Below are 12,552 nucleotides of genomic sequence, written 5' to 3' on the forward strand. Positions count from 1 at the left end.
ACTAGGTGGAACAAATTTAACTTCTTACTCCCCAGACATCCTTTATCCCACGAGCCCACAGTAATAAAAGTGTACAGTTTTCAGCTGAGTACATTTTCCAGCTGCCCTTGTCATTAAGTGGACACATGCCTATGTTCTAGCAGTAAGACAGGTGGAAAAAGGAAACATGCAAATCCTATCAGTACCTTTAGAAGGAGGAGGTATGGCAGGAAGCTAGATATAATGGCTGGAGCTCCAACAACTATCTAACACTATGAGGAAAGCTTGAAAACAGAAGCCTCTCTTAACGGCACAAAAAAACAGAATGAGCCAGGGGTCCTCATGCTGGTGCACACACCATGTCAGCCAGCTTCTTAAATGTGAAAGAAAAAGAAAAAAAACTTCCATATTCAACAGCACCGTTGCTGTTATTTACAGTGGAATGGAATCTCATCCTAGCCAATATTTGAAAGTTTCACGTTTAGTATCTACTCCTTGGTTACACATCACACACAGGATTGGACATAACTACTAAGCATGAGGCTACAATAAAATAAAAACGTCTTCAAGAGAATGCAGACAACTTGGGATGTACTTCTTGCAATAATTTTCTACTGACACCCATGACCAATTCTAACACAGAATTACAAATAAATGTATTTGGGTATAAAAAGCAAGATGTAAAGCATCATGTAGGTTTATAATCTTGTTTTTGTAAAATCAAACAACAAATTCCCAAACTCCCAATGTCACAAAATGTCTAAGGGGATGTATCCTTAGGAAGGGGGACCATGGATGTTGGGGGATGGGAGGGGTTGAGGGTGCGAGTTAAGAAGGTAAAGAGCTGTCATTGATCACATCAAAAGGGAGCCACCGGTAGGCTCATCAATATTTAAAACAAATAGCACTGTTTAGAACGACCCCTAACGGGGACTCAAGTGTCCATACATCCTGGGACTAGGAACCACCGTCTGGGACAAGGCTCTCCCCAGGCTGAGAAGGGCTAGAGTCTTACAGAAGAGGAAGACAGGGCAGATTGAAAAAGGAAAACAAACAAAACTCTCCCTACCTGGCCTTTTCTGATTTTCTCTTCTCTCCTCCCATTAACACTCCAGGCACAATCCAGGTAAATGGCTACAGAAAGACATCAGACCAAAATCAATGTGAAGCCCAATTTACAGAAAACAGAGCCTAACTGCAAATTCCCGTTGCTTTAGGAAGTTGGGAGGGAGTGCTTCTCAGTGCAGGAGGCAATACTGCGCAGACACAGTTCCAAGGCAATGCCAGGCCCGTGGTTATCAGCGCTAACTTAAATTACAACTATTCAGCTAGCTTCCGACGCCGCAAGAGTATGAGCTTTTTAAATGATTCAAGGAGCTTCTCTGCCTTTCCCCATAGAGCCTGAACTGAAAACACATTTTAGTGAGTCTATTGCCTTTTTTATTTTTTCCTTTTTGGTTAAGATCAAACCCAAATACAATGCTTCCGCATTGCCAACCATGATGAAAGAAAAGGAGAGATCAATTCTCATAATTTGGTGGGCTGGCAAGGTTTGACTCGGAAGCTTTCTCTCTCCTCATTCTGAAACAAACCCTGCTTATAGCCTGCTAAGTTGCTTTCACTGGATCACCGTAAGATTGTACCTGTGAAGCTCTGTAGGTGGCTTGCTAGTGACTACGATGAATGGATTATAGGAATGGAAGTACCAGGAAACACTAGTAAACTCACTAAGCTAGAAATCAGTGATTCATAAGGTTTAGATCAATAAAAACCTACAAACTGTACCTGGGGAGAGCAGAGACAACCAGGGGATGGAGGGACAGTGGAGTGATTCCTAGCTCTTTGAAAATAAAGAAAAGACTGTGGGATCTCTTTCCTCAAAAAGTCGGGGAAAAAAAGACAAAGCTGAACTCGTGGCTTGCCTTACCTTAAGCAGTTTCTGGACAGTATCAAAGCTTTGCAGAGCCAGCTGTAAACATGAAAAAGTGAGAACTGATGAGCAAGATCCCTCCTTTCCTTTTCATTTATTTATTTATTTTTTTTCCTTTTCATTTATTTTTAAAAATTTAGGCAGTGTGAAGTGATAAGGATGCAACGTAGGACCTCAAGGTAGGATTAAAAAAAAGTCCTATACACAGAATCTACTTGGGAAATACATCTTGTTCTTAGGCTGATGCTGAAACCTGTCAGTTTGGAGAATCTATTTCTTGGACACACACAAACATAGTGTTCTGTGCTCCCTCTGCTGGCTCAAATTCCCAGAGTACCGTGCAGAGAGGTACAGTCTATGGTGCACAAAGGAAGAAAATGAAGCAGAGTTGACCTGAATCTGGCTCCCTCTGGAAAGAGAGAGAATGTAGTATGTGTGAAGCGGTATGGTGACGCAACAGGCTAGCCTTGGGGTCACTGCTGTGAAGGTGACATGACTATTTCCTAAGGCTATGTCGGGGCAGAGCGGCAGCTAAAGAAGACAGAGATGATCATTTCCCAAGTTTATTAAAAGGGGGCAGAAATAACACAGAAACCAACAAGGCCAGTGGAAACCAGAGAAAGAGAAAATAAATGTAGGTTATAGCCATTAACAACCATCAGCAAAGCCTCTACGTAATCCCTTTATCCAAGGAAGATACAGTTTCCATGTGTTTAGTATTCATGAAGCATCCCAGGGAAGAGCGAGGTTGCCGCTGTAAAAATTTAAATAGCTCCATGCCTGCTCCTTCACTGGATGGAGCTGAGACAGGGCACTGTGGGCTGTACAAAAGGCTGGGCTGAACCCTCCATCGCCGAGATCTGTGCTCTGCAAGGAAGTGATTGGCATTTGATACAGGAAACACGCATCCTGATCTGAAATTGCCTCCGCAGGCAAATAAAATAAATCGGATAGAAGAGATTTCCACCAAGAAGGAAGAAAAATATCAAAAAGCTTAACTTTCAGAAACAAGTAAAAATTAAAAAAAAAAGAAAAGGTTCATTTTTAGGGCCAACCGCTTTTAATTGTTAATTAAGTTGTACAAGAAAAAAATGTACAAAAATGCAATTATTTTAATTCTTTTTAAAAGAAATCTATAATGTCATTAGTTTTTAGATAACAGAGAAACACTTCTCCACAACCAAAAACTTCTGGTTTCTAAGACTACTCGAATTTTTCTTCTTGTCAGGAACCAGAGGATGGTTCCCTGGCAAAGGGAAGAGTGTGGTGATTGGTGCAGTAGAGAAAAATAGTCAAAACATTTGAATTTTATTCAACAATATTGCTGAAAGAACTTGCTTATTAGCACACATCCCGGGACTGCTTACCTCTCTTGTTGGCACTAGTATCAGAGCGTAGGGTCCATCACCACGCTGTTGAACAGAAGAAAAGAATGCCATGAGTTGAATGAACACAGGTCATAGGAATCTGGACAGATATTGGGGGTAGCCACTTGTAAACATCAGAAGCAGTCTTATTAAGGAAAGTGATAAGATGGTCCACTGTGCTTGTATGCTCAGCCATTTAGTCGTGTCCGACTCTCTGCGACCCCGTGGACTGTAGCCCGCCAGGCTCCTCTGTCCCTGGGATTCTCCAGGCAAGAGTAATGGAGTGGGTTGCCATTTCCTTCTCTAGGGGATCTTCCCAACCCAGGGTTCGAACCCAGGTCTCCCTGGGATTCTGTATCATCTGAACCGCCAGGGAAGCCCATTATCATGGAACAATGATCTAGAAGTTCTGACCCATGCAATCAGACAAAGAAATATGCATGAATCTGGAAAGTAGGAAGTAAAGTTGTCATTATTAGCAGATGATATTTTATCCTAAAGAAAAAAAAAGCTTAAGAAATCATTTGAAAATCTATTATAGAAAGACAATTCAGTCAACTAGCTGAATGTAAAATTAATATATAAAAATCAGTAACTTTCCAATGCAGAAAGTTAGATGGAACCATGTTTAGAATAGCAAAAAAAAAAAAAAAAACCAAACCCCAACATAAAAAACTACACTTCACAAAAATACAATAAAAAATTTTGAATACCTCTGAGGCACATAAAATAAAATTTAAATAAATGATTCTTGGATAAGAAGACTCAATATTATTAAGCTAATCTTCCTAAATCAATCCATAAATGTAATGCAATTCTAATAAAAATGCCATGAACATGCATATTTATGCATATATAAAATATTGAGAAAATGTCACAAAAATACATATACATGCATATAAAAAATAAGCTGATTTCAAAGTTCACATGGAAAAACAAATGTGCAAGAATAATCAAGATATTTCTGAACATCAAGTGTTAAAACAACTTAAATACGTAGTAGTTTTTTTAAAAATTGATGCTACCACATAAGATTATAATAGCAAATACAGTCCAGAATTAAATCAAATACATACAAAAAGTCAGGAAATACGGTAAGGGGCAATTTATATCAGCAATGAAAAGATGGACAATTTAAATGCCCTTTTAAAACTAGTCTAGAAAAATAAAGTTGGAGTTAAATTGGCCTTTTTACAGATGACATGATACTCAGAAACTATAAAACATGAAGAATTTTATTACACAAAAAATTTAAAATTTCAGAATGAAAAAGTAATAAAATTGAATCAAATAACATGGGGAAGAATATGCCATACATAAGAGAAAGGACCATTTCTTAGTTTATAAAGGTTTGTAATTGAATTAAAAATAAAAGACCATCAACTCAAACAGAAAAATGGAGAAGGGCATAACAGTTAATTTATGGAAATAATAACTCAAAATATGAGTTTTAAACATGTGAAAAGATGCTCAACTTTACTCCCAAGAGAAATTCAACTTAAAACTATGACACAATATTTTTCCCCTGTCAGATGAGCAAAAATAAAACAGCCAACAGTGTTGATAAAGGCACAGGGACACAGAAACTCTTGTACAGTGTTGGTGGGAATGAAAACTGGTGTACCTCCTTTTAAGATCAATTTTGGTATTATCTACCAAATAAAAATACAAATTCCATTTATAAGAGTTTCTCAAAAAGATTCATAAGTGTGTGTAAAGAAGTTGTTTAATTGCTTTGTAGCAAAATGTTGAATACAAAATAAATTTCATCAATGAGGGAATGACTCAATAATTTATGGTACATACATACAGTGGAATACTAGGCGGCCGTAACAAAAAACAAAGCAGGTCAACACAGTAATGATAACAAACCATCCCCCAAACATATTAAGTGAAAAAAGCAAGGCACAATCATGCACAGCAAGCAACCATTTCTGTATCAAACAAGCAAAAACCTCAGCCAGAGGAGGAGGGGAACTACACATACTCAGATTCACTTTACACGCAAAGAACATCCCTGGGAGGAAAAACAGGAGGCTGGTGATAAGGACCACACTATCCTAAGAGCTGTGCCTTTTGGGCCAAGGGGCAGTAGAACCACTCACTGATCACTGTATGTTCTTTGGTACTCTTCAAGAAAAAATTTTAACATATACATTATATCCATAAATAACAGTAACAATGATAGAAGAAAACAAAGTAATCTGAAAAGGGTCCAGTGGTGCCTTGCACCTCCAAAGCGCTAGGACACATAGGGGAGGAACCAAAACTCTGTTAGGGAACTTCCCTGGTGGTCCAGGGGCTAGGACTTCACCTTCCAATGCAGGGGGTGTGGGTTCAATCCCTGGTCGGGAAACTAAGATCCCACAAACCTCCCAGCTGAAGAACCAAAAGAGAAAACAGAAGCAATATTGTAACAAATTCAATAGGCTTTAAAAAAATGGTCCACATCAAAAAAAAAAAAAAAAACAAAACACATTAGTGTTGAAGCTAAGCACAGATTTAGTGGCAAATTAAATTACAAGGATGGTTTTCATGTTTTGCATAGGAAATATTTACCCACAAGGAGAAAAAGATTTGGAATTCAAACTAGAGGTGTCTGTACTTGACATCTTTGCAAGAAGCTGAAGCCCGGGCGGGGAATGGTAAACATGTTAGTACAACGGTATCAACACCGCAGCGTTAGAGATTCTGACATTTCAAAAGGTGTTACTACACAGAGAAGAAGAAAGAACAATCAGTTCCTCGCAGGGCAGAAGTGAGTGAGGAAGGATGGATAGGATGTTTAAAAAAAAAAAAAAAATGAGAGCCCAAGGAGCTGAAAGTGTGGAAACACAGAAAATTGGTCCGTTCTCATCCCATCACTACAGTAATTGAAGACTCTGCTGGGTGCCTTGAATTCGCTGCTCCCTCCAGACAGGTTTTTAACAGGCCAGATCCATTTACATTGAACCACAAGGGCCTATACTGAATGTTACTTGAAATAAATTTGGGCTTGGAAAACCATTTCTACAGTATATTCCCATCTTTAATAGAACGAGCTGTTATTGATATTAAAAAAATAGTTGAGTAATAAAAGCAATGACATACACGGCCGGTTAAGGCTCTGAATATAAGCAATTCAGAACACTGCCCTTCATACAAGTCCACGTTGCTGACGACGAGGACACTCAGCAGGCAGGCACTGTCGCCAGGATCGGGGAGGCAGGGCTCCACTCTCCCGGTCCAACGCCTCCCTCAATCCTGGCAGCCCCAGGACACAGGCTCCCCGTGATCCCCCCCGGGGCATACAGGGATGGAAAGATGCGCTCAACATCTCACTCAGGCCCAGGTTCTGAGCAGAGCCCCAGGCTGTCCACTCTAGGAACACAACTGCATCTCTGCTGTCCTTAGTTCACAGGTCCAGGAAATGAGTCAGCTGCGCTGGAACTGTGGGGCCCACGCCAGCTCAGATATACGCCCAAACCCTGCAACTTTCCAAGAAAGAAAAAACCCTCCACTGTCTACAGACATTCTCTTGGAGTATCTAAAGGACTGAGACTTCAGATACTGACCTAATTAATTCATATTTCTTCTCTAATCTGTACCAGGTACAACGTGAAAGCCCCTTGTATGAGCCCCCTCACTGCAAAGTACCCAGTGGAAGCAAACACCAGTCATCCACAGGAAACAGAATTCTCACTCATCCACCTCAGAGAAAGCCAGTATTAGTTTGAAAAGTATCTTTCTCATCTCTGAGTGTGCATGCACATATGTATGTGCATACACACGATCACTAGTTATGAACCTGGACTCTCATTATACATACTGCTTTATAGCCTCCCTTTTTTAACATGGCAAGAATGCCTATCAAGTCCACGAATAGGAACTGAAGAAAATATCACTTTCACTTGAATGATTGTGTAGGATTTGTTTTATTGACTTAAAATCATCTAAATAAAGTTTAAATAAATTTGAACATGTTCATTCTGAAATAATTTTGGGCTTACACAAAACTACACAAATAGTTCAAAGAACTCCCTTACCGCCCCCCCCCCTCCTCCCAGCTTCCTTATATGACTTTGATTCTCAAAATCATTATGTTAAGATCTTATGGAAAAATCTGAACAACCTTTGGGCCAACCTGATACACTGGAAATTAACACTGATTCAACATTATCAGTTAATCTGATTTTCTAACACGCCTTTTCCCAGACTCGGATCCAATTCAGAGCCACATGGCACTCAGCTGTCGTGTGTTTTTTGTCTCTTTTACCCTGGGGTAGAGCTTTAGTACATCTTTGTCTTCTGTGACCTCAATACTTTTGAAGAGTACTGGCTGGTTGCTGTGTAGAATGTCTTTTGACTTGGCTTTATGTGATGTTTGTGATCAAATTAGAGTTGTGCATTTTTGGCAAGAAAACCAGAGAAGGACTTCCTTTGTGGCTCAGTGGTAAAGAATCCACCTGCCAGTGCAGGAGACACAGGCTCAATCCCTGGTCCTGGAAGATCCTCCCTGCCACGGAGCACCTAAGCCCGTGGAGCACAAATACGGAGCCCGCGCTCCAGAGCCCGGGAGCTGCCACTCCGGAAGCCCTCACAGTGCACCTGGAGAGCAGCCCCGCCCGCTGCAGCTAGAGAAAAGCCTGTGGAGCAGTGAAGACCCAGCACAACCAAAAACAAACAACAAAACATATGAAAATTAAAATATATATACAGACATATATATAATGAAAGGAAACCAGGGAAGTACTATTTCATCCCTCATACCCCTAGCAAGAGACGTGAGGTCAACACAACCCAGCACTGGTGAGGTCCCCTGTGATCACGTGGTTGAGGTGGTGACAGCCAGGCTCCCCACCATAAAGGTATCATTTTTTCCTCTATTTCCTGGAAAGATAACTTCAGTGTGTAAATATCCCATTTTCATCACACTTTCATCCACTCACTCTCGCATTTCCAAAGATTCCTGCCAGAAGCACTACCACCGTGGCATTTGCCACATGATGATGTCCTATATGAATTCACTGGAACTCTACTGTAAGGAAGGGCTTCCCCTTGTCCCATCTGTTTAGCCAATAATTCATTTGTGTCAGTTTGGACTCAGGGTATTTGTTTTAGACTGTGGACCGGAACCCAACACTATCGTTATTTATTTTGTCACTGCAATAACAGGAAGGCTAGACAAACATCCAATCTGGCGTGCCCAAACCAAGGAAAAAAGTGACCAACCAGCTCTTCTTATCTTCTTGTGAACTACTCCACTTCCTATTTCTATTCTCACCATTTCCTCTCAACTCAGAATAACCAGGGTGTATTCGTGAGATTCCAGGTTGGGTTCTGAGATGATACTGATGCCCACGGAATACGGAAGTCACATGGCCTCCTCAGGATCCGTGCCAAGGAACCTAGTTCTGGCCCTGCTGGCCCAGGTGCTAAGTGTGCTTCACAACTAAAGAAGAGGTCTGAGAAAATGCGAAATACAAGGCGGCCCAACTGTCACACTCACTAATGAGGTGCTTATTTTCACTTCTACTATTCATGCCAAGTCCCTGTTTTTAATACAATGCTGTTTCCGGTGAGAAGAGCTTGGCCTCAGGAGCCACAGAGAATGGAGGTGGAAATGCAACTTCAGGCTCACTCCTCGCATGGCCTTAGGGTGGTATTTAACTTCAAGTCTCCTTGTTTTTTTTTTCAAATTGAGGTAACAGTAATTTCTTCCTATTTAGTGCGATTAGGGCGGTTAGCAAGCCAATTAGATAACGTGAGCAAAGCATTCAGCACCATGTCTGACACATGAGTAGCATCTTACAAATGTTCCCTAGTAGACCTGCTAGAATGACTGTTACAGTTGTTTATTATTTGTTCTATTTTTTATTCTATCCCCCACTCTGGGCACAATCTTTGATGCAACATGCTTACATAGTAAATGAATTAAACAGAGGTAGGAAAACAAAGCTAAGTGGAAAGATTTTACTGCTTTGGTTCAGTTTGATGGTTTCATATGCACCATGAACAATAACAGAAAAAATGCACTTTATTTTGTTTTTTGGCCTTGTTGAGCACCTTGCAGGAAGATCTCCAACTAGGAGATCTTTGTTCTCCAACTAGGGACTGAACCCAGGCCCCCGGAAGTGAAACTCCAAGTCCGAACCACTGGACCACCAGGGAACTCCCAGAAAGACAGCCTTCCTACTCACCTGTATTTTGGATTGCATTGCTTGAAGAGACTGGACCACAGGGATGCAATAGGCAAGAGTTTTACCTTTTAAAAGAGGACAAGAGGAATTAAAACCAGAGTCTGAGGACATCAGAAAACCAAAGATAGTAAAGGAAACTGGCGCTGCCCTGAAGTCTGGCGATAGGAAAAGTGCACTCACAATCAGGGGAAAACGGAAGTCATCTGTCTCACAACTCCTAGCTCTGCTCTGTGAATGCAGTGCTTCTAATAAACCTGCAGCTTCGCTCCTTTAACGTCTAACAAGGGAGACAATGATACGTTCCCCAAGTCTCACAGAAGCTCAGCTCAGTGAATATCCCTAGGAACTAGAGAAACTCCCCTCCCTGGGGTTACCCTCAACCTCTCAAAGGAGCTTCTGAGGGCAGAAGTGTCCTCTGTGGAGTGTTCACGGTCAGGAGCCAGTTGGAAGCCCAGAGCAGGCCTCCAGAAACCAAGGACAAACCACGGATGGCAAACCTTGGGCTTCCGCCCACCTGGACAGTGGCTGAGCAGGGGAGGAAAGGACAGCTGACCTGCTCTTACAGGCACAAGAGGTCAGAAAAGCTATTCCAGACTGTTCTGGAACAAAACCAGTGTTCCGTGATTGAGCACAACAACTGGCATCTGATCAGTGTGTGCTCATGGCAAGAGTGTTTTAACACCAGAAAAAAATATTCATTGCCACTGGAGTGAAGATGGACGGCTCTGGCCATAGATGGTGGGACCAGGTGGAGACCTGGGAGGGGCGCTGAGAAATGACTGCGGAACCTGACTCCTTTCTGATCATTCCTGATCGTGGTCCCACTGATCAACCCTTTCCTTTCAGGGCTCTGATCAGAAGCAAGCACGGCCTCCCCTCCCCCTACCAAACAAAGCAGCCACCACCATCAACAGACAGTTCACACGACCGTGGAGGAAGGGCAGAAATCAAGTGACGACTGACCTGAGCCCGTCTGGGATCGCACGAGGGCATCTCTGCCTTCCAGCAACACGGGGATGCTCTGCTTCTGAACGCTTGGGCAGCCCGGAAGAAAGAGCACATGCTTACCTATGATGTACTACCCACCCAGGTTTATAGGCAGAGACACAAGATCCACAGAATGCAACTGCCCCCGGCTCTATGTCACCTTGGAGATCACCTGAACAGTCATGGGAAGGACTGAGAAGCCCTTGATGGTTAGAAGGGCAAAACCCTAGTTAAATTTTTGGAACTTCTGGGGCTGAAAAAGTTTAGGCAACCCAGAGTTTGGCTGGTATACTATACTAACTAAAAAGAAAAACGTGACAGGCGTGATGACAAGCTGGAGCCACCACAAAGCACATCATATACTCTTCTCTTCTGAACCAGGGAATATGAAGCAATAAGACGTTATGGAAAGATTCCCAAGCAGAAGAGGGAAAGCGGGGCTCGTGAGCCCCGAAGACAGCCAGGGATTGCTGCCCATTCTCTAGAAAACTAAATACGACTGCCACGGACAAGGTAAGATGTATGTCCAGGTGTGTATTCACAAACAAACAACTAAAATGACAAGGTCTTACTGCATAGTATAGGGAACTATATTCAATGTCCTGTGATAAACTACAATGGAAAAGAACATGAAAAAAAATACATATATATAATTGAATCACTCTGCTGTAACAGCAGAAATTAAGACATTATAAACAAACTATACTTCAATAAAATGAAAAAAAAAAAAACCTGAAAGGATATGGAAACCACATTTGATTGCTAAAACTGAACAAAACAGTAACAAAGGGGCTCATTTTTTCTTTGATACTTTTACTAACAGCTACTTCTAAGTGAAAGGTAACATTTAAAGGTCCATAAGCACACACACTCAAAGGGGAGGGGGATATCATTTTTGCTCCATACCTCTCACTACTCCATTTCCATTTTCCAGGAGTTGTCACTAACATTTAAAATCTTTTTTCGGCATCCCATTACATCCAACCAAGTATTTACTCCTATCTTGTAGCTGACTCTACTTCTTACTACTAAGAAATTACAAGATAAATTCTATATTTTAGACAAATTATTTTTAGGCAGCATGGACCACAGTGGCAGCCCATGCAGACCACTCTGGACGAGAGACCTCTTAACAGTTCAGAGCTGAGGGTGGCAGGGATGGAGACCCAGTCCCATGTACTGCGTGGGGAAGCCGAGTGGTTACGAAGCCCTCAGGGGTTAATAATCTGGCATTGCTCTCTAATGCCAAGACATGAGTTTGCTGTCCTCCAGGGACAATTCAGATTTCATTTGCTTATACCCACTTAAATCCTGAGAAAATCAAGAGACCCAGAACTCTTACCTGGTCATACTAGACATATTTAAGACTGTATTTATTGTGGAAATCTAAGAGAAAAGACAAAAAAATAAATAAATACTTCCCTTTATCTAGTTTTTTTTGGTATAAATACATTTAATGCAAATAAAGATGCAAAGAAAGGGAAAATACTGGGGTAAAAACTGATGATCACAATCCAATCAAGTTCCTCCAAACCAATGGTTCTCAACTGGGAGTGGTTCTGTGCACTGCCTCCCTGCCAGCCTGCCCAGGACGTGTGGCAACATCTGGAGAAACTGTTGGTTGTTACAACTCAGGGGCGGGGATGCTCCTGGCATCGCATGAGCACAGGACCTGCCAAACGTCCTACAACACGCGAGGCAGCCCGAGACTCAGAGGCCTCGTCTCCAGTGCGCACAGTACCCGGGCTTGGAAAGCCGCTGCACTCTGCGCTGAGAACGCGAGCACAGGAAACCTGCCCCAACGAAGAAGCAGGTAAGCCATGACTGTGTGAGCCAAGAAAATCTGGACTTCCTAAAAGTGAATGTATTTTTCTCGCCTTACTCATAAACACGATGGAACACTCATTCATGGTGGTTTGGTTTTTTTTCAAGTGTCCATGTTCAAAAAGACCCTTCTTCCTTCAGTTCTTTATAAGTCCCTTAACAGCGAGGTGACAGCTCATCACCCTCTCCTAGGCTCACTGTGACACTGGCCACCCAATGTCTTGGTGCCATGTTTATCCAGGAATTATAAGGCGGCCTTCAAGTCAGATAAGTGGAGTCCCAGTCC

At 42.0% G+C, this 12,552-nt stretch overlaps 1 protein-coding gene across 1 annotated transcript in view; it reads right to left on the minus strand.

Annotated features, from left to right (window-relative positions):
- The window catches only part of DDX31 (DEAD-box helicase 31), a 74,416-nt gene that overhangs the window by 56,482 nt on the left and 5,382 nt on the right, over nucleotides 1–12,552 (minus strand). Inside the window, exons 4-9 of the mRNA XM_043469936.1 lie at nucleotides 11,785–11,828; nucleotides 10,419–10,489; nucleotides 9,456–9,520; nucleotides 3,277–3,321; nucleotides 1,907–1,948; nucleotides 1,049–1,113 (exon numbers count right to left, since the gene is read on the minus strand). Coding sequence (XP_043325871.1) covers nucleotides 1,049–1,113; nucleotides 1,907–1,948; nucleotides 3,277–3,321; nucleotides 9,456–9,520; nucleotides 10,419–10,489; nucleotides 11,785–11,828 — 332 coding nt within the window. The remainder of the gene's footprint in view (nucleotides 1–1,048; nucleotides 1,114–1,906; nucleotides 1,949–3,276; nucleotides 3,322–9,455; nucleotides 9,521–10,418; nucleotides 10,490–11,784; nucleotides 11,829–12,552) is intronic.

This window comes from Cervus canadensis, chromosome 5 (assembly GCF_019320065.1).
Source record: "Cervus canadensis isolate Bull #8, Minnesota chromosome 5, ASM1932006v1, whole genome shotgun sequence".
Taxonomy (NCBI): Eukaryota; Metazoa; Chordata; class Mammalia; order Artiodactyla; family Cervidae; genus Cervus; species Cervus canadensis.